The sequence below is a fragment of the Danio aesculapii genome, chromosome 24 (assembly GCF_903798145.1).
Source record: "Danio aesculapii chromosome 24, fDanAes4.1, whole genome shotgun sequence".
NCBI classification, from domain to species: Eukaryota; Metazoa; Chordata; class Actinopteri; order Cypriniformes; family Danionidae; genus Danio; species Danio aesculapii.
Window position 1 is genome coordinate 1,179,996 of NC_079458.1, and position 14,137 is coordinate 1,194,132.

The 14,137-nt window shown below is 41.8% G+C and overlaps 1 protein-coding gene across 3 annotated transcripts; it reads right to left on the reverse strand.

Moving 5' to 3' along the window:
- Positions 1-8,913: 8,913 nt before the first annotated feature.
- On the reverse strand, positions 8,914-13,809 carry LOC130218593 (uncharacterized). Of its 3 annotated transcripts, none has more exons than XM_056450828.1 (2): positions 12,621-13,809; positions 8,914-9,428 (listed from the first exon to the last, which is right to left on the reverse strand). In XM_056450828.1, the coding sequence occupies exon 1, from the start codon at positions 13,518-13,520 to the stop codon at positions 12,624-12,626; it is 897 nt and encodes a 298-aa protein (XP_056306803.1). In that variant the 5' UTR covers positions 13,521-13,809; the 3' UTR covers positions 8,914-9,428; positions 12,621-12,623. The 3 variants fall into 3 exon arrangements, with proteins under 3 accessions (XP_056306803.1, XP_056306802.1, XP_056306804.1); XM_056450827.1 differs by having other exon boundaries at positions 8,914-9,436; XM_056450829.1 differs by lacking the exon at positions 8,914-9,428 and having other exon boundaries at positions 12,392-12,711; positions 12,814-13,809.
- Positions 13,810-14,137: the final 328 nt, after the last annotated feature.

Genomic DNA, 14,137 nt, shown 5'->3' on the forward strand with positions numbered 1-14,137 from the left:
ATGTATGACAAAACACACACACACGTTCACACACACTCACTCTTACACACACACACATGGACATGCATGGACACACACTCAAACCACACACACAAACACTTACACATACACACCTGCACAAAAGAATGTCCACACACACATGCATACATACACACACAAACAAAAACACACACACACACACACAAATGCGCATATGCAAACAAAACAAACATCTCCTCACACACACACACACACACACACACACACACACACACACACACACACACACACACGTCTCCATCACGTCAGTCTCTCCTGTTCTGTTAAATCACCAGCACACAAGTCAATTTCCTGACGGATGTGGCGGCGACATGAAAGTTTAATGCCACAAACGTCCGGCACAAATACAGCACTGATGAAACATTAATGCCAATCTCCTCCAACAACCCAGACACAATGTGACTTTGACTTTCTGCTGTCCTCTGTGTGTCCTTGAGTTTCTCTCTGCTGCTCAGTCAGAGGATCAGCACAGAAACACACACACCATCACATCTGCTCAAATATCACATATGAATCAGAAATGATCATTTACTTATATATACGTTATATATAATATAATAATATATATATATATATATATATATATATATATATATATATATATATATATATATATATATATATATATATATATATATATGATATTTTCTTACTAATCAATGTTCAGGATTAGTTTTTATTGTTGTTGATGCACCATTATGTTCTGGGTTGCTGCTAGGATGTTACCAACCCAGGCTCATTCTGAATATGTACCCCTGTATACATTTCTGGAGAGCTCTAAATACGTCCCAGGAGCTACGGTTTTTTGCAGTTTTTGTTTTCGTGACTCCATCAGAGGCCGCTGTGTATGGTTTTTCAGATCTCAGATTTCTCTCGTGAGCGCCATTCGTGCATGCTGTTCTTGTGTAAATCCACCAGAGGCCGCTGTTGACTGACTGAATGATCAGCTGACCCACCCTCCACCTTCCCTAAACCCAAGCAACAATTTTCAAAAGCAATCCAGAAAGAAAAGCCCTTGTCTGGTTTTTACCACGTTCTCACCCTGTTATTTACTTGTTTATTTATTTTTTGGCTTCTGTTTTTGTCTCACCTGTTTTCTGGAACCGTTCTTCACCAGACTTGGACACTGTCATCTTGGACAACTTCTCTCTGCATCTCAAGTCTGCCGACGTACATGGCGAGCCACTGGACAAACTGGTTACAGTGGGAAAGCTGTCTATATGAAGGTAAGCGGTTAGCTGGTAAGCACAAAACGGAACGATGTCATACCGCCCGGTGACAATCGTTTAAAAATATAAAGTGCAGCCATACAGTACGTACCTCTAGCTACATAATTCGCGGTCTCCAGAAACGTATCCAGGGCTACGTTTTCAGAATGAGCCTATGTTCGATATTACTGTGCGGTCAGGTGCCATGCCTCCTTTTTAAAATCGTACAATTTTGTACGACTGAACTCGTATGAAGTAGCCACTAAATAGACAATACGCAAAATACTTTCGTTTTCTCGTGAGATCAAGCTGCTCATTTACACACATACACTACAGACATGTGTTTGGACTGTGGAGGAAACCGAAGCACCCCGGAGGAAACCCACGCCAACGCAAGGAGAACATGCAAACTCCACACAGAAATGCCAACTGACCCCGCCGAGGCTCGAACCAGTGACCTTCTTGCTGTGAGGCGACAGTGCTACCTACTGTGCCACCGTGACGCCTAACTGAAAAGTTATATGTGTTTATATAAAGTGTTTTTTTATTTGGTGCGCACGTTTACTTGCTGATTTATTTTTAAGGAATAAATTGCATTATCATTCATTCATTTTCTTTTCGGCTTTCTCCCTTTATTAATCTGGTGTCGCCACAGTGGAATGAACCGCCAACACGTTTTACACAGCGGATGCCCTTCCACCTGCAACCCAGTACTGGGAAACATCCATACACACTCATTTACACACATACACTACGGACAATTTAGCTTACCCAATACACCTATATTGCATGTGTTTGGACTGTGGAGGAAACCGGAGCACCCCGGAGGAAACCCACGCCAATGCGAACCAGTGACCTTCTTGCTGTGAGGCGACAGTGCTACCTACTGTGCCACCGTGACGCCTAACTGAAAAGTTATATGTGTATATATAAAGTGCTTTTTTCATTTGGTGCGCATACACCAAACTCCACACAGAAACGCCAACTGACCTAGCCGAGGCTCGAACCAGTGACCTTCTTGCGGTGAGGCGACAGTGCTACCCACTGCGCCACCATGACGCCTAACTGAAAAGTAATAACTATATAAAGTGCTTTTTTTTCACTTAGCGCACGTTTACTTGCTGAATTATTTTTAAGGAATAAATTTCAAGAGTAACTAATTAAAACCTCATTATTTCATTCACCAGAACCTAAAGCATAACATCACACTGAATTCATTAGGTTTTTGTGTGCCACCTCAAGATGTGGTGTGGGCTCTTCTGGCCACCCCTCAGAAAACGTTCAGTGGGCGCCGCTGCCCATTGTAAGCGTGTAGATCGCTGAAGCACTCGTCAGACAAATGACGGAGACACAGCACAATGCTGAGGCTATAATGCTGAGGTTTTGCACAACTAATCTTCAACCACTCACTGTGTGTTCACATCCAAAGCAGCGAGAGTGTCCGCTCTGGCCACCCTGGCAACAACGCCGTCTGCCTTCAGCTCCATAGCCAGCGTTGTAGAGGAGTGATTTTTGCCATTAAACCTCTGTTGTTTATGTATGGATGCCAGATCTTATAAGTAGCTGTGTGCTTTATATTTAGGGAAGCCACATTTAAATGTTTAATGTGGTAATGTAGACATTTACCTAAAATTACCCGTTTGTGGTATGCTCCAAAAAAGGGGGCGGAGTCTAGCTTTTAAGAGGAGACGGCAGACTCAGAAACGGGGTCAGTTTACCTGGCTAGCGAGCGTGTTGTGGCAGAACCGGAAGCAATCCCCCCTGTTATCTAGTGTCTGTGTGACGTAGATAAGTTTCTCTCTAATATATTGTAGATATATTGTTTTGTGTTGTATATATCGTATTTTGTTTTATTTATTTGAGTTGTTACTTTGTTTTGGCTTTTTTGTTGTACATACCTTTTTGGGAAATAGGTCACTGTACATTTATCTTCACTGGACTGTGTTACGTTATCCTTGTAATTAAACCATCCTTTTTTACACTTCCGGGACGAGGCCATCAATTTTTGAGAACTTGTGGGTCACGGGCCATCACAGGGTCAAAATTCTCTACATTGATCTCGTATTTAAAGAGGCCGTTGCAGCATATCAGCAAATCAGTTCCATTCCTGCACAAAACACGCTTTCTAGCCTTATTATCAAATTCATTTAACAAAGGAAGATCAAGATGAGTGTGGTGCGGCTCTGCTTCACTTAATTATCCAATGTGTTCATATGTCTGAAATATCCTGAAGCAGCAGAGATTCCCGCTTTATTTTTTAAGATAGAACATATATCTATCATTAATGCACATCAGTAACTCGCCAGTAACTTATTTAACATGTGTTCCTGTGAGAAAACATTGGAAATAATAAAAAATCCGGCGACCGCAATAGTCAAACCCTTGGGAACAACCGTGTTCACAGTGACTGTGTTCTCTGGACTCCTCTCAAGCGCTGGAGTTCCACCTTCTGATTGCTTCTGAACCGCGTCATAGCTCATTACCATAAAGTTAACTTGATTTCAACTCTCCTCTACGCCCACACCGGTGAAGACACTGCCGGCTCCCATTGAAAATGAATGACTTCCGGCTACTTTGACGCTCTCACAGCTTTCAGCGTGAACGTCCGGTCACTTCAGCCTCATGTTTGGGTAGAGAAAACAACACTAACTTTACCTCACACTTCAGAGCACAGCGTCCTCACCACATGATTCAACCGGGATCTGCTAGTGTTTGTCTTCCTCTTCTTCTTTCTACAGTGTTTGTGGGCGGGGCTGGGGGTTTCAATTTTCACTTGTCTGCTCATGCAATAAATGGGCGGGGCTTGAGTTCCGTATCGACGTCACGGCTAAAGACTCGTTACAGCAGTGATTCATATGAAGCACTCGGAGTCGACTCTTTTATCCCTACTGAAAAAACCAGCTTAAACCAGCCTAGGCTGGTTGGCTGGTTTTAGCTGGTCAACCAGCCTGGTTTTAGAGGGGTTTTGGACATTTACAGGCTGGTTTCCAGCCATTTCCAGTCTGGTCTTAGCTGGTCAGGCTGGAAAATGACCAGCTAAAACCAGCTTGACCAGCCTAGACAGGCTGGGAGCCCAGCCAAAACCAGCTATGTCCATCTTAAACCAGGCTGGTCAAGCTGGTTTTAGCTGGATTTAGCTAGTCATTTTCCAGCCTAACCAGCTACGACCAAGCTGGAAATGGCTGGAAACCAGCCTGGAAATGGCCAAAAATCCTCTAAAACTAGGCTGGTCGACCAGCTAAAACCAACCACTCAGCCTAGGCTGGTTTAAGCTGGATTTTTCAGCAGGGATAAATGAATTAATAGTTTAAAACACGACGCACATTCAGATTTAAACCTCAGCTGGATATTTCACTTCACTCAGAGCTGTGTTACACATAACATGGATAATAGGGGCTGTTTAATGGTGTTACTGTGCCGCTGACTGACCTGCTGTGATTGGAGCAGGTGATGTGAGGTTAATGTTAATGTCTGTAATGACGCAGCAGTCTTCAGTCATCCATCATCTGAATGTAGTGTCCTCTGATCAGCCACAGCGGATAAGAGACGCAACTCTTTCTGGATACCTGTAACACAAGCAAACTGAAGCACGGCAATCACTGAACTGACACTGTTTGTTCACTCTTGTGTCAATCTTTCTATTGGGAAACACAGAAGCAGATGTTTATTAGAATGTTCATGCTGTTCATTTAGGTCAAATTCAGGTTGGACAAACATGTTGCTGGAAATGATTGGAAACATTGACACACACCAACAACCACACATGAATGTACACGATCACTCACATGTACATACACACAGACACAGCTTCATGCGCACACACACACAAACTTGCATGAAGATACACAATCACACACATTCACAGACACATGCGCACAAAGACTTATGTACACGCACACACACACACACACACACACACACACACAATGCACATGCACACACAAACAAACACACACATAAATATACACAATCACGCACATGCACATACACACAGACACAGATTCGAGCACACACACAAACTTGCATGCACATGAAGATACACAATCACACACATACACAGACATGCGCACAAAGACTTATGTACATACACACACACAATATGCACAAACACACATGAATACACACACACACACACACACACTCATGCACACAAACTTGCATGCACATGAAGATACACAATCACACACATACACAGACACATGCGCACAAAGACTTATGTGCACACACACACACGCACGCACATAAACACACCCTGCAACCTGCCTGACATACTAATGTACAGCAATAAAGTCAAACCTGACGCTTTTATTGATCTCACAGTGAATGACTGAACACAAGGAGAGATTACAGCAACACGTTCACATGCACACACTCAACAGAGAACACTGCACACGTCTTACTCTGCTTCAGATATTTCTTAACTGATGTTTAACAGAGCAAGGAACATTTTACACCATTCCCAGTGATATATTTCATGGATAAAGTCTTACTTCCTACTTTTAATAAATCAGTGGCCATCTTCAATCCTTCCTTATTCCACCACTGAGGAACAGAGAAAGAAAAGGTTCTGGAAATAATCTTATCTTTGAAAGATTGATGATCATATTTAATAATCGTGATTTAAACGTATTGAAAGATGATTTATCTGCACTTACTTTCAGTGTAACGAAGTTTCCCATGTTTCGAGGCTGTGTGTTTGTCCCATCATTAATCTGAGTGTGAATGCTGCACCTTCAGCTGCTGGATGTTGAAATTCTGGATTTACATTTCATAGTTCTGACATCTTTTCCCAAATTCTGGCTTTATGTTTCTGTTCTGACTTGTTCCCTCTAAATCCTGACTTTACATTTCGGTTAAAACTTTTCCCTCCGTATTCTGACATTTTTCCCTCCCACTCAGTTCTGACATTTCCCCCTCCGAATTCTACATTTCGGTTAAAACTTTCCCCTCCTAATTCCAGCTTTACATATCACAGTTCTGAATGTTCTGATGTCAAGTTTCACAATCCTCACCTTTTTTCCCCTCCAAATTTTCACTTAACAATTCTGATTTTTTCTCTCCATATTCTCACTCTACATTTCAGTTTTGAATTTTTCCCTCCAAATTCTGACTTTACATTTAGCAATTATATTTAATTTCCCTCCAATATTCTGAGTAATTTACGTTTCACAATCCCTCCAAATACTCACTTTATAGTTCTGACTTTTTTCCCTCCATCTTTACATTTGGCAATTCTGATTTTTCCCCCTCTAAATTCTCACTTTACATTTAGCAATTCTAACCTTTTCCCATCCAAAATCTGGCTTTACAATTGAGTTACTCTCACTTTAAATTTAGCAACTGATATTTTTTCCCTCCAAATTCTGGCTTTACATTTCCAGTTCTGACTTTTTCCCTACAAATTCTGGCTTTATATTTCTGTTGTGATTTTTTTCTCTCCAAATTCAGACTTTAGATTTCGTAAGTCTGAATTTTCCCCTCCAAATTTATGTTTCACAATCCCTCCAAATTCTCACTTTACAGTTCTGACTTTTTCCCTCCACATTCTGTTTTGACATTTTGCAGTTATGACTCCCCCCCCCCCCCTCCAAATTCTGACAATACATTTTGCAATTCTGACTTTTTTTCTCATCATATTCTCACTTTACATTTTGAAGTTCAGATTATTTTTTTCCCCTCCAAATTCTGGCTTTACATTTCAGTTCTCATCTTTCCCTCCAAATTCTAGCTTTAGATTTCATAAGTCTGACTTTTTCCCTGCTACATTTCACAGTTCTGACTTTCCCCCTTCATCCCCTGACCTAACATTCCAGTTCCCAATTTTCATAAGTCTGACTTTTTTCCCCTCCAAATTCTGATGTTACGTTTTACACTCCTGACATTTTTTCCCTCCAAATTCAGACTTTGGATTTCATAAGTCTGACTTTTTCCCCTCCAAATTCTGATGTTACGTTTCCCAATCCTGACATTTTTTCCCTCCAAATTCAGACTTCACATTTTACAGTTCCCGATTCAGAAATTCAGCCTTCAGATTTCGTAAGTCTGACTTTTCCCTCATCCAAATTCTGATGTTACATTTCACAACTCTGACTTGTTTCTCTCCAAAATCTGACTTTATATTTCACAGATCTGATTTCCCCCTCCAAACTCTAGCCTTTCACAACATAATACATTTGCTCAGACATGCAGATAAAGGAAAGACAAATGCATGTTGTTGCTGTACATGATTGGAGCTCTTCTGTACCTGCTCTCTGTCACTACAGCATTGAGTCTCAGAGTCTCAGTGTGCGTCAGTGTGAAGCGTTTGATCCAGATCTTCAGACGGACGGATTTGATGGATTTGTCACTGTTGTTTTGCATCTTTGAAGTTCTGCGTCTTTGTTGGAGCTCATGCTGTTTTACATGAATTTCTGCCACTGTATACGAGACTGACGCTATAATCACCGCAGAGTCTCCACAAACTCTAACTGAGCGGGTTTCTGCTGTTTAAATTAGTATTTTTCATTAGGAGAATTTCAGTGGCACGGTGGCTCAGTGGTTAGCACAGTCGCCTCACAGTAAGAAGGGCGCTGGTTTGAGTCAGCTGGGTCAGTTAGTGTTTCTGTGTAGAGTTAGCATGATCTCCCCGTGTTGGCGTGGGTTTCCTCCAGGTGTTCCGGTCCAAACACATGCGCTATAGGGGAATTGATGACCTAAATTGGCCGTAGTGTATGAGTGTGTATGTAAATGAGTGTGTTTGGGTGTTTCCCAGTACTGGGTTGCCGCTGGAAGGACATCTGCTGCGTAAAACATATGCTGAAATAGTTGGCGGTTCATTCCACTGTGGTGACCCCTGTAAAAAAGGAACTAAGCCGAAGGAAATTAATCCTTTTGAGTGATTTTGGTCCAATAAACGCCGAGGAGACTTTCAGAAAAGGACAGATTTGGAGTCCACAGTAACAGGCCGGTGGATCTGCATTTGGTCAGCCAGAGACTCCATTATTCTCAAAGCCACATGGGTAATAAATAAAGATAATGTGAGAAGCTGCAGAACTAAATGACCATCAGAAGTGAACAGACCTTGAAAATCCCAGAATCAGATCCTGGACCAGAGTTTGACCACATGATGGACAGCTTCATTAAGACTGAAGGGAAATGGGGTCATTAAATGTGCACAAATACACAAGTTTCCCTACTTTGTGATTGATGATTTAATCTTTCCACATTCAGTTTAATATTGAGGTTATTCTCTGATTTAATAATTCAAATGTTTTATTATTAATAACATGTCTAATATTCATTAATCATCACTTTAAAACATGATTGTGCTATTACTGATATTAATAACCCTGGGTAATGGACATCTGTACTGTGTGTGTGTGTGTGTTTCTTTGTGTATCAGTGTGTGTATGCGTGTGGTTCTTTGTACAGTATGTGTGTGTGTGTGTTTGTACAGTTTGTGTTGGTACAGTACAGTATGTGTGTGTGTGTGCATTTGTATGTGTTTGTCTGCGATTGTGTATGAGTGTTTGTGTGTGTTTCTTTGTGTATCAGTGTGTTTGTGCATGTGTGTGTGTCTGTATGCGTGTGGTTGTTTGTACAGTATGTGCGTGTGTGTGTGTTTCTTTGTGTATTCAATTCAATTCAATTCACCTTTATTTGTATAGCGCTTATACAATGTAGATTGTGTCAAAGCAGCTTCACATAAAAGGTCACAGTAAATAGGAACAGTGTAGTTAAGTTTGTAGTGTTTAAGTTCAGTTCAGTTTAGCTCAGTTCAGTGTGGTTTAATAATCACTACTGAGAGTCCAAACACTGAAGAGCAAATCCAACGATGCGCGGCTCTACAGATCCTGAACCATGCAAGCCAGTGGCGACAGCGGAGAGGGAAAAAAAAACTTCACTAAAGGCGGAAGTGAAGAAAAAAAACCTTGAGAGAAACCAGGCTCAGTTGGGCACGACCATTTTAATTTCTCCGCTGGCCAAACGTCTTGTGCAGAGCTGCAGTCTCAGTGGCGGAGGCTGGAAGCTGGCCTCAGCGAAGACTCGTCTGTCTCTGGAGCGTCATAGGAAACAGTCTCATGTTCTCCACTCTTCCATGACCATCGCAGTAGTTGTTCAGGATTCGGCCAGGTCCAGGATATGGAAACCTTGGGATCATCTCGTCGTTGGTCTTGGATCGAATCAGTGACTCTGCATAGTCTGAGGGCCTCGGGAAGAGTATCCCCAGGTGGAAATGGAGAATAAAGAAAATAATTAGCGTAGCTGATGTTCACAGTGTATATCAGCAAGATGCATAACCTGTGTGGAAGCCCCCTAAGTGGTGCACTAAGTGTATGCTTTACTGAACAGATAGGTCTTTAATCTAGTTTTGAATTGGGAGAGTGTGTCTGAGCCTCGGACGTTATCAGGAAGGCTATTCCAGAGTTTAGGAGCTATAAATGAGAAGGCTCGACCTCCTTTACTCGACTTTGCTATTCGAGGTACTACCAGAAGTCCTGAGTTTTGAGATCTTAAAGAGCGAGTTGGATTGTAGCGAGACAGAAGATTGGTTAGATAAGCAGGAGCTAGATTATTTAGAGCTTTATATGTAAGAAGCAATATTTTAAATTCAATACGAAACTTAACAGGCAGCCAGTGTAAGGAGGATAAAATTGGGGTGATGTGATCAAATTTTCTAGACCTGGTTAGAACTCTGGCAGCTGCATTTTGTACTAATTGAAGTTTGTTAATAGAGGATGCTGGGCAGCCAGCAAACAGAGCATTACAGTAGTCCAGCCTAGAAGTCATAAAAGCATGGACTAGCTTTTCTGCATCTGAGATGGATAGCATACTTCGTAACTTAGCTATATTTCTCAGATGAAAGAAAGCAGTTTTTGTGACATGGGAAATATGATTTTTAAAAGTTAAATTGCTGTCTAATATGACACCCAGATCTTTTATAGTAGAACTAACGCTAACTTTGTATCCCTCTAATTGTAGATCGAGTTGTGAGATCTGCTGTGTACAGGATTTAGGCCCAATAAGTAATAATTCTGTTTTGTCTGAGTTTAAGAGAAGATAATTGTTGGTCATCCAGTCTTTAACATCTTTAATACACTCAGTTAGCTTGGACAGATTAGACGTCTCGTCAGGTTTAGTTGAAATATATAATTGAGTATCATCTGCATAGCAGTGAAAGCTGATCCCATGTCTTCTAATAATGTCTCCCAGGGGTAGCATGTATATTGTAAACAGTAAAGGGCCTAAAACTGATCCTTGAGGCACCCCGTATTTTACTGGGCTGATTTGTGAAGGCTGTCCATTTATATTTACAAACTGGTAACGGTCAGATAAGTATGACTTAAACCATTGTAGGGCATGTCCTTGGACACCTGTAGACTTTAAGCGATTAATAAGGATACCATGGTCAATGGTGTCAAATGCCGCACTAAGATCGAGTAGAACTAATAGCGAGATGCACCCTTGGTCAGCAGCTAAGAGTAAATCGTTGGTTATTTTCACTAATGCAGTTTCTGTACTGTGATGAGCTCTGAAACCTGACTGAAACACTTCAAAAACATTGTTGGTCTGCAGAAAGGAGCATAATTGAGCAGAAACAACTTTTTCTAGTATTTTAGATATAAATGGAAGGTTTGAAATAGGCCTATAATTAGCTAAGTTGCTGGGTTCCAGTTGTGGTTTCTTAATAATAGGTTTAATAACAGCTAACTTGTAGGGATTTGGAACATGGCCTAAAGATAAAGAAGAGTTGATAATGTTAAGAAGAGGTTCTCCTATAACAGGTAGCAATTCTTTCAGTAACTTTGTTGGAATTGGGTCCAATATACACGTAGCTGATTTAGAGCTATTTATAATTTTGTCTAGCTCTTCCTGTTCTATGATTTTAAAGCACTGTAGGTTATTTAGATTCAGTGGCGTGTTTACTGGATCTGAAGTATAAGGCGGTGCAGAAAGTTTAATATCTCCTATTTTCTGTCTAAAGCCTTCTATTTTATCACTGAAAAAATTCATGAAGTCATCACTACTAATTTGCGGTGGAACGTTTTGTTCCAAAGATGACCGATTATTTGTTAATTTAGCGATGGTGTTAAATAAGAATCTAGGATTGTTTTGATTATTTTCTATCAGTTTGCGGAGGTGCTCAGCCCTGGCAGATTTTAAAGCCCTCCTATAGCTGGACATACTGTCTTTGTATGCAATTCTAAAGACTTCTAAATTAGTTTTTTTCCATTTACGTTCCAGGGCACGGGTTGCTGTTTTGAGAGCGCGGGTATGACTATTATACCACGGTGTAGTTTTATTCTCTCTAGTCTTTTTTAGTTTGATGGGTGCCACAGTATTTAGAGTGCTAGTAAAGATGGCATCCATACTGCTGGTTACTACATCAAGGTCATTTGCGTTTGCGGGTGCATTTCGAAGTAGAGAAAGATCAGGTAAGTTATTTATAAATTCATCTTTAGTGGATGGAACAATAGTTCTACTAGGACGATATATCGGAGCGGATCTGCTAATTTCAGGTAAACACAGCTTATATAGTAAGAGGTAGTGGTCTGTAATATCATCACTTTGTGGTATAATGTCTACATCAGTGACCTCAATTCCATAAGACAGAATTAGATCTAGTGTATGCTTTAGGCGATGAGTTGGACCAATAACATTTTGCTTTATTCCTAGTGAGACCAGCAAGTCCGTAAACGCGAGCCCTAACGTGTCGTTAGCGTCATCTATGTGGATGTTAAAGTCTCCTACAATTAGTATTTTATCAGTTTTAACTAGTAAGTCAGAGATAAAATCAGAAAACTCTTTTAGAAAATTGACATAGGGTCCTGGAGGTCTATATATGGTGATTAGAGCGAGAGATAACATAGGTTTTTGCATAGTGTTTGGAAGGACAACATTAAGCGCTAGTACTTCAAAGGAGCTAAACATAAGTCCGTTTCTCTGATTAACATTAAGAATATCACTAAAGATTGACGCAACTCCACCACCACGACCAGTTTGACGAGCCTCATGTTTATATAAGAATCCTGGAGGAGTTGCCTCATTTAAACTAATATAGTCATTTTGTTTCAGCCAGGTTTCAGTGAGACAGAGTGCATTAAGATTGTTATCTGTTATTATTTCATTTATGATAAGTGCTTTAGGTGATAGTGACCTGATGTTTAGGAGACCAAGCTTCATGAAATTTGTATTTTCACTTTTTCGTGTTTTTTCTGGTTTAATTCTTAATAGATTATTTTTGGAGCACACAGTACGTTTGTTTCTTGATCTAATAATACGAGGAACAGACACAGTCTCTATGTGGTTAGTTAGGTATGCATTACTGTTATTTTTGTGGGACGAATAGGAGTCTGTGTGGCTAATTTGTGAGTTTTGTGAATTTTTACTTACTAGTCAGATAGAGCGAAGTATTCTGGTGATGTTGTCCGACAGGAGTTCAGCTCCAGCTCGACTGGGGTGCAGCCCGTCAGCGCGGAAAAGCCTAGGACGCTCCCAGAAAAGATTCCAGTTATTGGCAAAGAGCAATTTCTGTTCTTCACACCATGTTAATAGCCATTCATTCAGAGCAAAAAGTCTACTGAACCTTTCATTTCCTCGGCGGTAGGTAGGAAGCGGTCCAGAAACGATGATCTGCGTGGCGGGCGAAGTGCGTCGAACCGTCTCGATCAGGCTCCTGAAGTCCTTCTTCAGGATCTCCGTCTGCCGGAGCCCGGTGTCGTTCGTCCCCACGTGGAGGACGGCGGCACCGAGGCTCTCGGCAGCGCTCAGGATAGTAGGTATCTGTGCAGAAATATTCTTAACTCGGGCACCAGGGAAGCAGAAAGTGCGTACTTTGTTACCTTTGGAGGAAGTGGAGCGGACGTGGCGGACGATTGAGTCGCCAATGATGGCAACATCGCGACCCGTCTCGCGGAGAGGGGCGAAGCGGTTCTCCGTGGGGATCTCGAACACCGGAGGAGGAGACGTTCTGCCCCGGGACCTGGCAAGCACCTTACGCGGTTGCACCCAGGGGCCGTGGTAGCCGGGAGTCGGCGTGAACGACGCCTGGGTGCACCGCGTCCTCGGTGCGCTGGGCCTGGACAGAGAAACACGCGGGGTTGAAGAAACTGGGAGATTGTCGTTGTATCGGACACTTACCTCAGACGAGCGAGTACGGGTTAAGAGCAGAGCCCTGATGCCCTCTCGCTTCGTCTCCAGCGAGCGAATCTGGGACTCCACCGCTTCCAGCTCCAGCTCCAGCGCCTCCATCGATGCCTCTCCTGCACTCAAGGACAGACACGCAAGCGACATTGTACAAGGTGAAGAGCAAAGCCAGAAAGTGAGAAAATAAATGTGTGAAAGGGGTTGGTAGCTTTAGCTGACCAGCGGTGCTAGCAGGCTAAAGCTACAAACACCAAGCGGATGCTCGAGAAACAGAACGTTTAAAAGTAGATTTGTTTGTATGAGTGTGTTAGGGGGGTTGTTCACCCCAAGTAGGAGAGATAAATATTTAGTGAATGAGGAAGTATTTTAAGATAAAAATGTAAATTGCGAATCTAAACTCCAAACAAACGCAGCGAACTCCAAACAAACGCAGCGAAGCAGTCAACGCAGCGTATCAGTGTGTTTGTGCATGTGTGTGTGTCTGTATGCGTGTGGTTGTTTGTACAGTATGTGTGTGTGTTTGTACAGTTTGTGTTGGTACAGTACAGTATGTGTGTGTGTGTGTGTGCATTTGTATGTGTTTGTCTGCGATTGTGTATGAGTGTTTGTGTGTGTTTCTTTGTGTATCAGTGTGTTTGTGCATGTGTGTGTGTCTGTATGCGTGTGGTTGTTTGTACAGTATGTGTGTGTGTTTGTACAGTTTGTGTTGGTACAGTACAGTATGTGTGTGTGTGTGTGCATTTGTATGTGTTTGTCTGCGATTG

What these genes read in the sequence shown, in the direction of transcription:
- LOC130218593 (XM_056450828.1), bottom strand. Translation starts at nt 13,520, where the DNA reads ATGTCGCTTGCGTGTCTGTCCTTGAGTGCAGGAGAGGCATCGATGGAG.